Here is a 16,603-nt window from a genome sequence, read left to right as displayed (position 1 = left end):
TTCAATGTTATCTAGTGTAATGCCACTAGATCACAGAATGTAAATTTTCTGAATCAAAGGCAATAAAATCAAAGAGAATATAACGTATACTGTATCAATCAATCATTGTATTGCAATCATCAGACATCAGGATTAAGGGGAGCCAGAAACGGATTTGTTTCTGAATCCTAAATTGTGCGACCCTTGCTCAAATTAATCTTAGACAAGAAGTGTGATGTTCCAATTTGAAGCTCTTACTTACCATGACGTAGACTGGCACCAATCCCGTGCGAGATTGTTTTGTCTCATAATCTTCAAATGTTTTGAATTTGTCAGTCATTTAAAGTTCTGTTAAGGAAAATGTGGTCGACTTTTTAAAATATTTTTCCCAGTTACTGTAGTCTCCCAAAGGCTCAGTGTTAAACTGACTAGACTGTTCGCAATGACTCACTCAGGTCGCTATTTCACACAATCGTATTTTAAAAATATTTATTAAAAGAAGGGTGAAAACAAGTCCAGAGATTTGAGCAAGTCTAACAGTGACGCGTCGCCGATCCAGTATGTTTGGCAGGCATCATCCATTAAAGCCAACTTCACCAACTTTCATTGAGATTGCCAAAACATATCAACCTCTTAGCTGTAATATGAGCAAGCCAGGTTTTAGTCCATAAAATGTTCCCCCAAGGTCCAATAAAGTTAATAATTAACAGCCAACATTTTGGGAATAAATAAACCTTTCAAGAGCTCAAACGTAACACCACTGAAAGTGCTGGAAATATCTTGAGAATTTGAAAAGAACAATATATATAACCCCCCCCCCCTGCTCGTTTATAAGCCCCCTCCCCTATTTGCACTGGTGTTGTTAACAATTAAAACATCCGTTTACCCACACCACTCTAACCACAGGACACTCAAAATTAGTTAGTTGTGATTACGAAAACAAACAAATAAACAAACTAAATGAATAAATAAATAAATAAATAAATAAATAAAAATATAAATAAATAAATACACATACCAGCAAACAATATATAAATAAATACTGACAAGCATCATCAAGACAGTAATTAGACAAATCGTTATCAACCACAAGAATTACTGTATGTTTTCCTATATGCGACATGGTCACAATTGTACACAAGGGATGTGACTGATCCCTATACCAAATGTGATTGGTGTATTTTCAAGTCGTGAAATTATTGCCAATTTGACTTCTGATCAGTAAAAATCCATCTTTCTAGCACAAACATGCTTAGAACTCATATATTTACCAGGCGCAATTGATATCATAGTCAACGGGAAGGCATCAATTCTGACGATTTCTAAGCCTTACCATCTTGCATTGAAAAAGCTCGTTAGATGTTCATAACTCCAAGACACTCAATTTGAATGGACCAATCACGTAACCCGATTCCTAATGCATTTCTCGCAATTAAGTAGCTCAATCCATCTTTAGTGTGTCATGTTTAGTAACTGTGTGCACTTCCGGGTTCCTATGTTTTGATTAGTGACGGTACCCCGGTATTCCCAACCTTGTATAAGAAGCAGCCACAGCCGTAGTGATCAAATCGAGTTATGTGCTGGGTTAGATATGTATCGCGTAATGATATTGAATAATGATACACATCACAATCAAGGCATCGACGCAGACGACGCTCCATTATCAAATGGTTGAAGTTATGTTCATGGTAGGCATGCGCATGTGCAGGATTTCGCATCTCTTAATTCCTCTACGAAATGTTCCTAGAAGCTCCCCTATATGTTCGTGAGCTCTGGCCCTTTCACACTGACCTAGACACATGCACTTTGATGAAATATGGTTTTCTACACCGAGCAATATGACTGGTGTACACCTGGAAGTTTACTACGCGAAATCTGTGAGGTCTGAACCAATGGGACAGGTTGCTATCACAACTAATTTCGAATATGTGTCCAAATACATGTAAAACAATCTGTACTGAGAGAATCGAAGCTAATAAACTTGACACTCTGCCGGTAATACCAGCGTTGAGAAGCAACCTAGTTTGATACCCAGGGACATTGATCATCTTGCACCAGATAGAAGAGGCCACTTCAAGTACCTTGAATTGAGTTTAAACACCAAGCATATCAACAGTTTCTTTCCAAAAATTAGTAGGGACTGGAACTCAATAAATCATTATCTGAAGGAGTTTAGCTCATATTATAGATACAGATACTAACCAGCCTTCATATAAGACATAGCTCCCAACTGGTGTGTTGTATGGCAAAGATATTTTGCAGATTTGAATGGTCCATAGATATGAAACTGAATAATTTATTGACCATTAGTTATTTAACCTTGAATATGGAGGCCAAGGTCAAATGTATAAAAAAAATGGTTAAATTAGCTTACATGGGTATAGACATTTAAATGGAGTCTTTGTGTATTCATCTTCTTGAGTAATTTTCGGTCATTCCACCTTGAAAATGTTTGTCAAGGCTGAAGGTCAATGTCTCATTAGAAAGCTTACTATTGATAATGTGGGGTAGACACTTGAGTGGCCATGGAGTCCACATGTATCGAATATTTTGGAGATAACAGGCAAAATGTGGGTTTTTATCTCAAATATGGCCACTATTTTGCTATACAGGCCAAGGTCATGGAATTAAGTGACGTACATATGTCTGACACAGTGAAACCCAAGTCAAGATTAAGATCTCACCATCACTTGCTTGATTTTGAAATGTCTGACTAAAACGGCTATGAAGATAATTCCGATTTGGCTATTTACTTTGAATAAGACTTACAAGGTCAAAGAACAAGGTCTTAAAAGAAGCTCATATTCAATTATATGGGTGTAGGTACTTGAATGGTGTTGCTATGTATTGTTACATTACAACAAATATGGTTCCCATTCGGCCACATTTGATTCAGTTGCAAAAAATGATATGTTCATATGTCTCATATAGTATATTACCTTTGTGCCAGGTTGATTGATATCATTTGGTGCATGCCAGGAATATGAAGGTGAATGCACGCACGCGCGCACGCACGGATGGACGGACGGACGGAATCCAATGTATAAGCCCCCCTCCAGGCGGTGCCCGTTGGGGGAAAAAAACTTATATGGAAGCACCATCACAGGATATGGAAATATGACAAGATGTGTTATTTCTCATACAGCAAACTTAATGGACACAGGTGTAGTTCAAATCTGTGTACGTGTTTCCTTGGCTTTAGCCGTTTTTCTTCGTTGACATCTCTATCAATTTTCAAATACATTTTCTTAACTAGCAAACAATAATCACCAACCTGCAAAGGTTACGCTATAGCCTAGCTACCCAAGAGTATCTCTCAACTACCCAAAGTTAAAGAAGACAATCCGGAGGCAAACCGTTGTCCTATTTAGCAGACGCTTACACAGTTACATCATGGCAAAAATTAATAAATCATAAGAATTTGAATTTGTACACTTGCCAAATCATATGATAGCCTAAGTTTACAAAATTTAAAATTTAATTAACTTTGAAGACTCCTTACATATAATCTACAAATCAGCTGGATGTGTATTTCAAACTTCTAGACCAGATGACTAAACACTTCGCCAGCACGTGCCTCGTACTGGGTTATCAATAGAATTATCAACATTAGATAAATTCGAAGTTTCAGTTATCCTATTTACCAACTGATATCGTCCATCCCCGGGAATCGTAGGCATTCTTTTCTGTCCTGATCATACCAAAAAAAAAACCCAAAAAAACATTTTTTAACCTTCCTTGCCAGTGATTTTTTAGAACAGGTGTCTCTGTACTAATAAGTACATACTAGAATAATGGTTCAAGGTGTTAATTCGAAATGTCAGCATTAAGCCCCTACAATACATGTACTTCATTATTTGTGTGTCTTTATCAAAACACTATATCTTCCTACTCATGTGTGTGTACACCCCCGTGGTGGAGAAAACTTATTTGATAGAGTTGGCGAACTGATCTATCATTGGTTGTGTCCAGCTTGTGGAACGAGAAGCTAAGCTAACCAGTAACATGATGTGGCGACTTTTAATTTTGGCACTCAGTCTGTCCCTGACGGGGGCTGTTACTCGTTTCGATGGGTAAGATTTTGACTACTCTGTAAAAGATCTTTTTATAATCAGTCTTTCTACAAAAAAACTATTTCCGCTATAATCAAATGATTTACTATCAATGACAAGGCACTGTTATAACACTACCTTTAATTTTTTTTCTGCCATATCCGTTCACCAAGAGAGCAAATGGAACCAGTACCTTGTTTATTTCCAAAGGAAATCATTATTACACCTTGTCAGACACATTTGGGGTTTGGTATTTTCCCTGATTGGATTATTTTGATGACAGTATTGCTATCCCAAGTTACATGATGAGTTGAGAAATTAAGGATAAAACTTCCATATTGTCCAATTGCAACAAAATTTGCGATCAGACGGTGTTGTTTCATGTTTCGTGGTCCGTGTACTACCCCCGCAAGTTGTGGCTGTTGACAGACTAGACTAAGTTTTCAAAAATGCCATTATACAACATGACCAGTAATGAGCATAATTGTTGGCAAGTTTTCTTATGAAATGACATCAAACACTCATACCAAGCAATCATGTGAGGTGGTACCAACCACACAACTTAATCGACACGCACGGCATATTCAATGAAGAAATCGGCATTAAAAAATCCATACTTTTAATATCAGATACAAGATTCTACGAGTCGTTCCGAGGGATGTCAGTCAAGTGCACTATCTGATAGATCTAGCCGATAACAATGTGGAGGTAAGCGATGATTCTAAAGTTTTTATCTTTGGCTAAAACTGACAGTGCATGGAAGTCCCAACGCATAAACTCTATTTAGTATACGTGTGTCGTACACTGTTTATGACCACTTTTATGGAGGCCTATGACACTCCTACAGATTGACTTTGAATACCTGATCATGAGAGCTCTGGAATTACAGTTGCAGAGATCACCATGCCATAATTTAAATACCGTAAATTAATTGGTAAGAATGACACATGTAACGAATGAAAACATCCGATATTATACTTGCAATCCCTTCACTGATCTCGGTTGCTGTTGTCTTGATATATAGTTGGATTTCTGGACCGAGCCACGTGGTGTAGGAGCTACTGTTGACATCATGGTACCCCCAACAATGGTTGATAGTTTTACTTCAACTCTGAAAACTGTTGGATTTGATGTGACCGTCAACATGGAGGACGTACAAGCCGTCATTGATCTGCAGATGGCTCTTAACAAAGAAAAGCGTGCTAATGCTGAGGAATTTGACTACACTGTATATAATACACTGGACGACGTAAGTACAATGAGGACTTAATGTAGGGGATTTTCTCGTTTATTTTCAAACTTTGTCAAGTATTAAAGTTATCCTCGTGTCCAAAGTCGTGTATGGTGCTTAATTAACATCTGTCAATTTCACTGGTACATTGCCAGGTTTTTACCCATATATCTACAGTAACCATATGGCAGTACACTACAAACTTCAGCTAACATGAAGTGACCCCATGTTACTCTTTCAACAAAGCGATGCGTTTTTTGTACACTATATACAAATCGGTGTTGTTGAAACATGGCATATGATTCATTTGCATTGCATTAGTAGTTATGTATTAGATAGAATACCGCCGTCACCAACCATGGTACTAGAATGGAAATTTACCTTTGCTGACAAAAAAAATAACTTGAAGTTCTACGTATTATCATAAAGAGACTATAAAAAATTAATAAACTTGTTTACGGACTACAGTTTTTACTTGACATCAAATGAAGGCTCATATGTCAGCAAACAAAATGGGCACACCTTAGGATTGTATTCACTGAACCAATACATATACATGGACAGACTAAAACGATTCGTGGGTGTGTTAACATGGCCACCAACGACGAATTTTTAACTTCAACATAATTGAAATAGTAGCGTCCTAAAATTAAAAAAACAACAACATGTATTTGATGACATTTCGTAATTACACTATTATCAACCATTGCTTGAACAGATTAACCAGTGGATTGATGATATTACAGCTGCTTATCCAACTCTTACTGAAATATTCGAAGTAACAACAAGCTACGAAGGCCGGTTGATTCGTGGAGTTAAGGTATGTGATGATTTGTAGGGCGAGAGCTGGGTGATGCCATATTTGTGTACTTAACAACCCTATGTTTGGTTTATCGTTGTGTCTACTATACCTCCTTCGATTTTAGTCGTGTTGGCTGACAAAGACTATCTCTACAAAATGTTGTTAACCTTCAGTTGGTTCTGTAAGAAATCTGAGGCAGACTATCATAATTGTTCATGGTCATTCTAAGATTCTAGCTTTAGAGGTATTTCATCCTCATATCTGTATCAGTTTGTGAATCATGCGAAGACTGAAATAATACTGTAAAACAACATAACATTTTCCTATGAATGCTCATATCACTAACTTTCAGTCATGAATACCAACTATTATATCACAGTTGGTGTCACCGTTCGGTCAAGGTTGACCATGGCAAGTGTTGTGAAGTGTGTATTTCTTCGTCCAGTTCACGATGTAGATAGACAATCACTAAGTGTGCAGTATAAACCAAACGCACACACAAGGTACTGTATGAAATGGATTGCAACAACTAATTATAAGTGCTCTTGAAATGACAATATCCATTTTCATGCGCAAAGTCTGAAATATTTTGAAATATTTCAAGGAATCGTGTCATCCAAAAACACTACTAATCTAAGCTCACATTGTATCCCTTTCCAGGTCGGTAATTCTGCTGTGCCAGCCCAAAGGAAGGTATTTTTCCATGGTTGTATTCATTCCCGTGAATGGATAACAGGAGCGACAATGTTATGGACCGTTAAGACTGTAAGTGAATGTTATCAACACTCAATAAAAAATATTATCCTCATTTATCTTGTTTATTCATTTGTGTGGTATATATATATATATATATATATATATATATATATATATATATATATATATATATATATATATATATATATATATATATATATATATATTTATTTATTTATTTATATATATATATAGTCATATATATATATAGTCATACACAAATATATATATATATATATAACTCGGTGAGTATCAATCTGCTATAAGACAGTGCTCTATACCGCAGTGGCAGAGCGTAATAGTTTTGGTAGTACTGGAACTCTTTCTTGGGTGTAACTCGGAGTTTCACGCATATTGCGATCATCAGACAGGAGTGTCTGATGATCGCAATATGCGTGAAACTCCGAGTTACACCCAAGAAAGAGTTCCAGTACTACCAAAACTATATATATATATATATATATATATATATATATATATATATATATATATATATATATATATATATATATATATATATATATATATATATATATATATATATATATAGTTTTGGTAGTACTGGAACTCTTTCTTGGTTGTAACTCGGAGTTTCACGCATGGCGCGATCATCAGACAACTCTGAGGCTTACTCTCTGGGTGTGCTGTATATATAGAGTGTAGACAATAGAAATACCATCACTATTGTCTGTGTCGGTGGGTGGGTGTTGTATGTGTGGAGGTGATGGTTGTTATTGTGTGAGTTATTGGGTGCGGACAAGTAAGTGTATATATTTGTGTATGACTGTTTTGGCAGAGCTGTGCATTCACAGTTGTTTGTCTAACTTTCCTCAGCTTCTGGAGGAGTATGGTGCCGACCCGGATGTTACGAAATATGTCGATCAGATCGATTTCTACATCGTTCCAATAATGAACCCTGATGGCTATGAATGGACTTGGACAGACGTAAGTAAATCATTTGTCATGCAAATATATGCAATATATTTTACAAATAATTACAGTGACTTTTCATCCTGTTTTAAATATGTGAAATTTAATTTACAAAAAATTACAGTGACTTTTCATCCTGTTTTAAATGGACATTAATACTTGATGGTATTCGTGTATTGCATTTATTGTTTCTCCTTCACACACTTTAGAATCGTATGTGGAGGAAGACCAGGTCTCCAAACGATGGCTCCATTTGTATGGGCACTGATCCAAACAGAAATTGGGGAGTTGCATGGGGAGAAATACGTAAGAATAACCACTGCATGTTTTCACATATCAGTTTATGAAGTATAAATACGACCAATTAATTATTGATGGATATCTGTAACCTAGCCCTGGCACACATCAGTTGTCAACAGTTATTACTAGGTCAACTGTTATCAATCTTTGGGCACCCTCATTCTACCAGGGCTGATTGAGGCTAGGACACCCTCACTCGACCAAGGCCGATTGAGACCTGGACACCCTCATTCCACCAAGGTTGATTATGGCCTGGGTACCATCATTCGACCAAAGCTGGATGAGGTCGGGGTACCCTCATTCGACCAAGGCTGGTTGAGCCGGGGCACCCTTATTTGACCAAGACCGAATGAGGTATGGAATTAATGTCATTGGTGAAATTATAGACTGTCAAATTTCGGGAGGGAAGACGCACCTAGAATTAAAATTCCAGCTATTTACAAAATAAGTTTTCGAATAAAAGTCTACATGCTAAGCCCATTGTTCACCTATTGGTCCAATGGCCATGTATGATCAGCATCAATTCATTTTTGTTACTGTAACAGCAAGATTGAGGAATAAGACAGACTGAGTACTCTGCAAAATTGTTTCCAGCAAATACTTGACAGATATTTTACTTCACTATTGACTTGCTATTATTGCTTTAATCTAATCTGATACCAGTGTTAAGCAATAAAACTCGTGCTAATGATAATTAATATAGCTGGTAGTAGTGATAAGTAATACATCTTGTGCTAGTGTAATAGACCATGTAACTGGTGATAAGTCATGTAGCTAGCGGTAGCGATAAGCAATGCTAGTTTTAGGCAATTAGCTGGTATCTAGAAGTGATAGTCCGATAGGGCATGCAGCTCGTGCTAGTGACTAGCCTTGTAGTTGGTACTGGCAATAAGCCCTGTAACTAGTGTTAGTGATGAGCCATGTAGAAGGTGCTTTTAATAATCCATTAATGCAGTTGTAGCAATGTGTGATCCAACTTCCATTTTACTATACAACAAACTTTTGGTTTTATGTATATGTAGCTGGTGCAAGTGATGATCCATGCTCTGGTTCCTACCATGGACCCTATGCATTTTCTGAGGTGGAAACAAAAGGGGCTTCAGATTGGATACTGGAAAACAAACCAGACTGTTACATCGATTTCCACGCCTACTCACAGATGTGGATGAGTCCATGGAGTTATACTTATGATTACCCTGAACATCTTGAAATACAAGTAGGAACTTATTTAACTGTTTAGGGAGCCTTCAGTTACAAGGGCGTAGGGATGGGGGATATCAGGCTCAGGCGGTTGTGCATAATGTGACTGTCCCCCATTTTCTAAAGTATGATCCTCCCTCTGTTAAAGTGGGTTAAAATTCTGTCAGAGATGTAAAAGGTCACAAGTCCCAGAATCGTTGGTAAGGATTTAATTCCACCGATAAATACGTGTTTTGATCTGACTGGCTGAGCTGAAGACCACAACTGCTGATGATTAGATTGGCTCACTCCCAACATTGTTAGGACAACTGACAAGTAATTCATTACATTTAGGTGTCATCAGCAATTTGATTGATATATTCTGATATCATGGATACCTAACCTAACCCTAACCCGTATGGCGGCAATGGGATTTGGAACCAGTGACAGTGATGGGATGACAAAAACACAAAATAATGCAATATTAGGCAATACAGTTAGTCAAAGTAAAGTGTGACCCTCCCCCTTATCCCATTTTCTAAAAATACGGCACTCCCCCAAGAGCCGATTTGTAAAAATTGACCCCCTTAATTTCCCTCTTGTAAATACTGAAGAATTCCTTATGAGTTGTACTATGAATTTCCTTTAAATTATACATCCCACTATTTACAGTATACTTCACACTTCAGTACATTATCGTTATATTTAGAATGGTCTCTTTCGCCTACGGAGGAGGCTTGACTATGCATGTATTGTTTCGAATAGTTTTATGCTTTAATGGTCTGGGTTATTTTTCAGCAAACTATATTCTATTTTTGTTGTGTCATATATAGAATAGGACTAATAAAGCAAGTGTAGATGCCCTTGAAGCCGTCTATGGTACTAAGTACACTTACGGACCAATTGCTCATACCATTTGTAAGTATAATATACATATTCTATTTCGAAACCTTGCGAGTCACATCACTCAAACATGTGGACAACTCATTTTTCAGACGTCAGCTGTTTTGGGGGTAAAGCACCTTTGGGAAAGAATTTCTTTCCTACCCCAATTGTACATATCGTTACCTTTACCAAAATAAGAAATTGGTAGGACCATATCGATTTACTCACACGGTATACGTTCAAAGTGTGGGTATCTTATCAGATATGTGGATTAAGTTATTTTTTAATTCCATTTTCTACCCCCGGGGCCCCAAATGTAAGAGTTTCATAACAATTAACAAAGTAAGAAAATGGCAAGAATATATAGGAATAACTCGCATACATGCCAAAGTTTGGGATTGTGTTGTATTTACAACTATACTATTATAATGGGAAGGGGCTTGTTTTCCACGCAAAGTCTTCATACTGATTGAATTTTCCTCGCTCTAGAACATCCTTCCAATTGCTGTCGCCATGAAATATAATGTTTGCTATAAAAAAAAGTACAAAAGTGCTCAACCCAAACATGAAGAGCAGATTGATTTTCTCCGCCCTCTACCTGAAACAATGTCATGTTTCTCACTCTCTACTTTTACAGATGTTGCGACTGGAAGTACAGCAGATTGGGGCTATGGAGAAGCAGGTATTATACATACTCATGCTACAGAACTTCGTGACACTGGTGAATACGGTTTCCTGTTGCCAGAGGATCAGATCGAAGCTACAGGCATCGAAACATTTGAAGCCATCAAAGCAACGTGTGAAATTGTCCTAGAAGACGAGTAAATTTAATTGGTGTTATAAATCTCAGAATGTAATTATTTACATGGTAAAATGTAAATAAAAATGATTATATAAACTCACTTATTGTCACATTTCTTAGGTTTGTAGAGATTATGTATAACTCAGTTGTGGAAAGCGTTTAGAGCTTTGTTGTTACGTCGTAAGAGACAAATTGAATAAGATATATGATCGTTGTCGATTCTATCGTACAGTAGCAAATATGAACAGAAACAGATTAATCAGTGGATTGATGATATCACAGCTGCTTATCCAACTCTTACTGAAATATTCGAAGTAACAACAAGCTACGAAGGCCGGTACTAAGTACAACTAGCACACACAATATATATATATATATATATATATATATATATATATATATATATATATATATATATATATATATATATATATATATATATATATATATATATATATATATGTATTTCGTGCAACTCTAGAATGTATTAAATGCATTAAATGTATCAAATGTATTAAATGCAAGTTACCCGGACCATCGCCGACAAATAGAATGTATTTCGTGCAACTCTAGAGTGTATTAAATGCATCAAATGTATTAAATGTATTAAATGTATTAAATGCAAACTACCCTGACCATCGCCGACAAATTAGAGTTGCACAAAATACATTCTAGTATCGGGAGACGGTACGAGTCCTTGCATTTAATACATTTAATACATTCTAGTATCGGGAGACGGTACGGGGACCTTGCATTTAATACATTCTAGTATTGGGAGACGGCACGAGACCTTGCATTTAATACATTTAATACATTCTAGTGATGCGAGTCGTAGAGTTGAACGGTATAAGTATGGATAGTTCAGACGTTACACTCTAGCACTCACACTCTCATACTCTCGTACGGGATCGTTCAGGTCCAAGTCGGGAATTAGTCACAACTGAGAAGATATTTCGGCTTGCCAGAATCACCTACCCGAGAGCTTCTCTCTTGAGCTCCTCTCCTGATTCTGGATGTTTTATTCTCATCTTAAGTATACTTCGAATACAATGGAATTTACACAACGACTATATAAATAGCAAGTCACACCCTAAGATCATGCCATCATAAAAGTTATTATATACTTTTCTCTAACCAATCATGTGAATTTCAGTTACATCATGTTTGCCCAGCTTCGTCATCGCCAGTCTATTTCTGACCTATGGCCTACAATGCCGAAAAGTAGAATTTATTCCCATAATTCCGAAATACGATATTTTGGATCGTAACACCACCCCCCGTTTTCCTAAAGGAGCGACCCGCGACTTCAGAACTGGAGAAACATGACGAGTGGCATAGCCAAAGCTTTCTTGTAAATTTGTTTTTGTGTTTTTCTTTTTATAACAACTAAGTAACACCGTTGCACAGATACAATATGTAATCGGTAATCAGGTAAAATCGTCTCAAGGAATGTTAAATACAGAGTATATAAATATATATGAGATAAATACATGTATACATAGAATAAATTACAAAGTAAACCAATTATGAAATCAAATAGGCGATTAAAATAGCATAGTAACCTTGATATATATCTTGAATAAACATGAAAGTAAACATAGCACTTGATGTAGTCTAATATAAATATTGATTATGGAATACAGTAATTGATAGTAATCGACAGTAGTGATCAGTCCTGTAAATATATGAAAAAAAATATCAAGAGAATAAAATGTCACGAACAAAAAAATCCGAAAAGACGACAGCATAAGTCGTCAAACATGATAAAACTCCAAATGTTCGTCTCAAAACATGCATTCAATACCCGTAAAATAAAAGTAAATACACAATCAAATGAAAATAATTGTAAATCATATATGCAACGGATTGTTCTACAAAAGTACAGTAAGTTATAGCATTCCTGCAATTAGAATGCAAGTCAAGTCCGTAGTCAAAAATCGTAGTCAATATTCAAAATGAAATCCAAAATTCAATGTCAGCGAAGCAAGACCTAAAATAATGACCATGAGGGAGTATCGTCTTCAGGGGAGGCCGCAACACTACCAACAATAGCAGGGCGAATAAGGGGCGTGTCGGGGATGTCTGAATGAACATCGGCTACCACCACGCTGCTACTTGTATTCATAGCAAGCAAACTATCTTCGCAGAGCGGCTCTATAATAATTTCGCGCATATCTAAACAATCGCTATCAGCCTGTGTACCAAAGTCAGTTTGACACCCCTTAGAATTAGTCAAGAACAAAAGTTTTGCGTCTATAGGTACTTTAACTGGACAAAAAAAACATTCCTTCCAAAATCTAAAACATTTAAAGCTACACTTATAACACAATACGACAATAAGTCCCAGTCCAACTACCGCAATAGCATTAAGTAGGATCTCGCTGGTTCCGCCGCTAACAACAGTGCCGGCTTCTGTCGTCAACACGGAGCCAACTGAATCCCACGGTATATTTTGTGCACGTATAGGACTGGCACTCAGAATCGCAAGAGTTATAGAAAGCTGTCTAACCCTAAAAAATAAGTATATTACAGCTGAAATGGTTATAACGTTGAAGATGACACTAACATATCCTGGAATATCGAACCAATCAAACCAAGAATCACCCTTAACTAAGGTACTATCCACATAATTACTAAATTCATCCATGGGAGTTAAGTATATATCGGAATGGTTTCTCAATACCTGTGAAACCCTATTCAATTCCAATTTTAATCTATTATCCCTGAACAAAGACTTATTCCAACTTTCTGTGAACAACTTAACTTGAGGTAGTTGCATAGTTAGAGTGTCATTGAAAGTATAGTCAAACAGTGCTGTGTCAAATTCCTTGTTATACAACGTTGATAAAACAGGAACATTCAAAATATGTTCATAAGTAATCGTCTTATTAGGTGAAAACAAATATAAATCCCTTAAACTAACTAAGTGAACCCGTTCTGAAGCCGTGCTAACTATTAAGTAGAGCGTCGTTTCTTTGCCTATCAGCTATTACACCTGTCCTTCTGTCATCATTCAAGTCATTAACACCTATTAGATCGTCATCGGAATCTAAAGTCAAACAAGTCATGTCGTCAACGCTATTTTCATTGCTAATAGTAAACAAGGTTGGTATGTCAACTACAGGGTCATTGTCAACACTTTGCGTATTAACAACGTCACCTTTATTACTACTGGATTCCTGCACTATCTTATCAGTAGAAGGTACCTGGACACATTGTGTATTTGAGGCCGCTGGAGCCGTTTCAACAGAAGTTACATCAGAATTATGAATTCCGTCATCATAAACCCTACGTGATAATGAATCTGCATGGGGAATTTTGCAGCCCGATCTGTGCACGATGTCAAAATCGAAACCCTGAATTCTGAGTACCCATCGCGCTAAACGCCCCGAAGGTTCCGTAGTCTTAATCAAATAGGGAAGGTTAGCATGATCTGTAATAACCGTAAAATGAACAGAATGCAAATACTGTTCACACTGCGAGAGAGCGTGAATCAAAGCGAGAAATTCCCTTTCCGTAACTGTATAATTCTGTTGTGGTTTCGACAGCGCCCTGCCACCATAGCATATAGGTTTTTCCACACCCTCCTGAATTTGAGCTAACACATAACCTACACTAAAACTACTCGCGTCCGTATATAGAATAAATTCCTCATTAAACCGTGGATGCGCTAGTACAGGAGGTGAGATTAACGCCGTCTTTAGTGTATCAAATGCTATTTCACAATCACGTGACCAAACAAAGTCGACGCCTTTCCTTAATAGACCATGCAATGGATGCGCAATCTTAGCAAAATCCTTAATAAACTTTCTATAGAAATTAGCCAAACCCAGAAATGACTTTAATTCTGTAACCGATTTTGGCGTGGGGAAATTCTTGACAGCTTCCAATTTAGAAGGATCTGCCATTACCCCGTGTTCGTTGACCCGGTGACCTAGAAATTTGACCTCGCGCCTACCAAAAACGCACTTCCGTGGTCCTAACTTTAAATTGGCTTCGCGTAAACGTGTAAGAACTTCATCAATATGAATTAAATGATCTTCAAATGTTGCTGAGAATGCTAAAATATCGTCCATGTAGGCGCAGCATGAGTCGTTTAGCAAATTTATTAGAACGAACTGTATTGTGTTTTGAAAACTTGCCGAACTATTCATCATTCCCATAGGTAACACCTTGAAAGCAAACTTACCGTAATGAGAGACAAAGGAAGTCTTATGTACATCGTCAGGATTTATAGCTATTTGCCAAAATCCCGAACTAAGGTCTAGGGTCGAAAAATACTTTGGACATTTACTCCCAATGATATCTAAAGTATCTTTTATCCCAGGAAGAGGGAAAGCAATGGGTTCTGTAATAGAATTTATCATCCTATAATCTATAACCATACGAAATTCACCATTTGGTTTACGTACTAGTAAAACCGGAGAACTGTAAGGAGAAGTAGAGGGAACTACCAAACCCTGGTCTAACAACTTATCAATTTGTCGTTTAATTTCCTCACGCTTATCTGGAGAAGCTTTATATGGAGGGCGAGATACGGTCTTACTACCTGGTTTTAAATTGATTCTATGCTTAATTATATCACAATATCCCAAGGTGTTAGTGTCATCAACGAACGCATCCTTATTTTTCCATAATACCTGTTGTAACTGCAATACCTGATCTGAGGTTAAAGTAGAATCTTCAAAATCAAATGCCTTTAAAAACTCCTGATTACTTAACCTATTTGGACGTACAACTGGCCCGTTGCGACTAACATTAGTATCAAAAGTATGGATATCAGTACCATCTGGCAAAATTCTGAAATTACCTAAACGGGTACCTCTCCTCAATTTTACAGGCGTATCTTTACAATTTACTAGTCTAACCGGAACGCGCCCATTCTGCACAGCACCTAAAACTCTTGCAGTAGCAATACCAATGTGAGCAAGCGACATTGTGTTTGTAGTATGACCTACTATACCGTTAGGGTAATTCCCACGAACACGCGCCGATATAACACACTCTGAACGAGCAGGTATAGAATATGTCTTAGACGCGCGTATAAGGGACGATGGACGTAAAGTAACTTTGCGCTTCATAAAATCAATAATAGCTCCATTTCTACGTAAGAAATCATGGCCTATAATTAAATCCTGCTTCAATTCTTTGAGGACATAGACTTGCATAGTAATCGCACGATTAGTAAAGAAAACAGGAATTCTAAGACATCCTAAAATAGGCAAAGTACGCCCATCTGGCAAAGTAACTATCTTATAACTTGATTTGAAAAGCTTACACTTTCTTAACTTACGAATATTATTTAACAAAGACTCTGAAATTATTGATACATCGGAACCTGTATCTATAAGTGCTGATACTTTACGATCAAAAATACGCACATTAATTAAATTATCATTTACAATCATTGACTCTGGCAAATTAACACAATTGAGATTTAAAGATACTCCGTTGCGAGACCTCTCATCTGACTGCTTATACAATTTTCGTCTCGCAACGTTTACCCGTTTTTTGGAAAAGCATATCGGGCACCATTTCTATCACAAAATCTGGCCACATGGCCTATCTCCCCGCAATTGTAACACCCACGATCAGGATTTGCATAACAATTAGGACTTGAATGCCCTGGCTTATTACAAAATTTACAAATCTGCTTAGCCGTATTAACTTGTCGACCGCCATAACGT

The 16,603-nt window shown here is 37.0% G+C and overlaps 1 protein-coding gene across 1 annotated transcript; it reads left to right on the top strand.

The window, feature by feature from the left end:
* The first annotated feature begins 1,817 nt into the window (after nucleotides 1–1,817).
* On the top strand, nucleotides 1,818–10,939 carry LOC144445195 (carboxypeptidase B-like). Its single transcript, XM_078134743.1, has 11 exons — nucleotides 1,818–1,880; nucleotides 3,952–4,052; nucleotides 4,661–4,739; nucleotides 5,056–5,280; nucleotides 5,981–6,082; nucleotides 6,725–6,829; nucleotides 7,655–7,765; nucleotides 7,960–8,056; nucleotides 9,073–9,266; nucleotides 10,063–10,147; nucleotides 10,752–10,939. The coding sequence occupies exons 1-11, from the start codon at nucleotides 1,818–1,820 to the stop codon at nucleotides 10,937–10,939; spliced, it is 1,350 nt and encodes a 449-aa protein (XP_077990869.1).
* Nucleotides 10,940–16,603: the final 5,664 nt, after the last annotated feature.

The sequence above is a fragment of the Glandiceps talaboti genome, chromosome 2, assembly GCF_964340395.1.
Source record: "Glandiceps talaboti chromosome 2, keGlaTala1.1, whole genome shotgun sequence".
NCBI classification, from domain to species: Eukaryota; Metazoa; Hemichordata; class Enteropneusta; family Spengelidae; genus Glandiceps; species Glandiceps talaboti.
The sequence above is the reverse complement of the archived record's forward strand: the minus strand, read 5'-3'. Positions and strand labels throughout refer to the sequence as shown.

Coding starts and splice junctions, on each gene's coding strand:
- LOC144445195 (XM_078134743.1), top strand. CDS start 1,818: ATGACTGGTGTACACCTGGAAGTTTACTACGCGAAATCTGTGAGGTCT. Junction 1,881..3,951: donor GGTCTGAACCAATGGGACAG/GTTGCTATCACA, acceptor GGTTGTGTCCAG/CTTGTGGAACGAGAAGCTAA. Junction 10,148..10,751: donor ACCAATTGCTCATACCATTT/GTAAGTATAATA, acceptor CTACTTTTACAG/ATGTTGCGACTGGAAGTACA.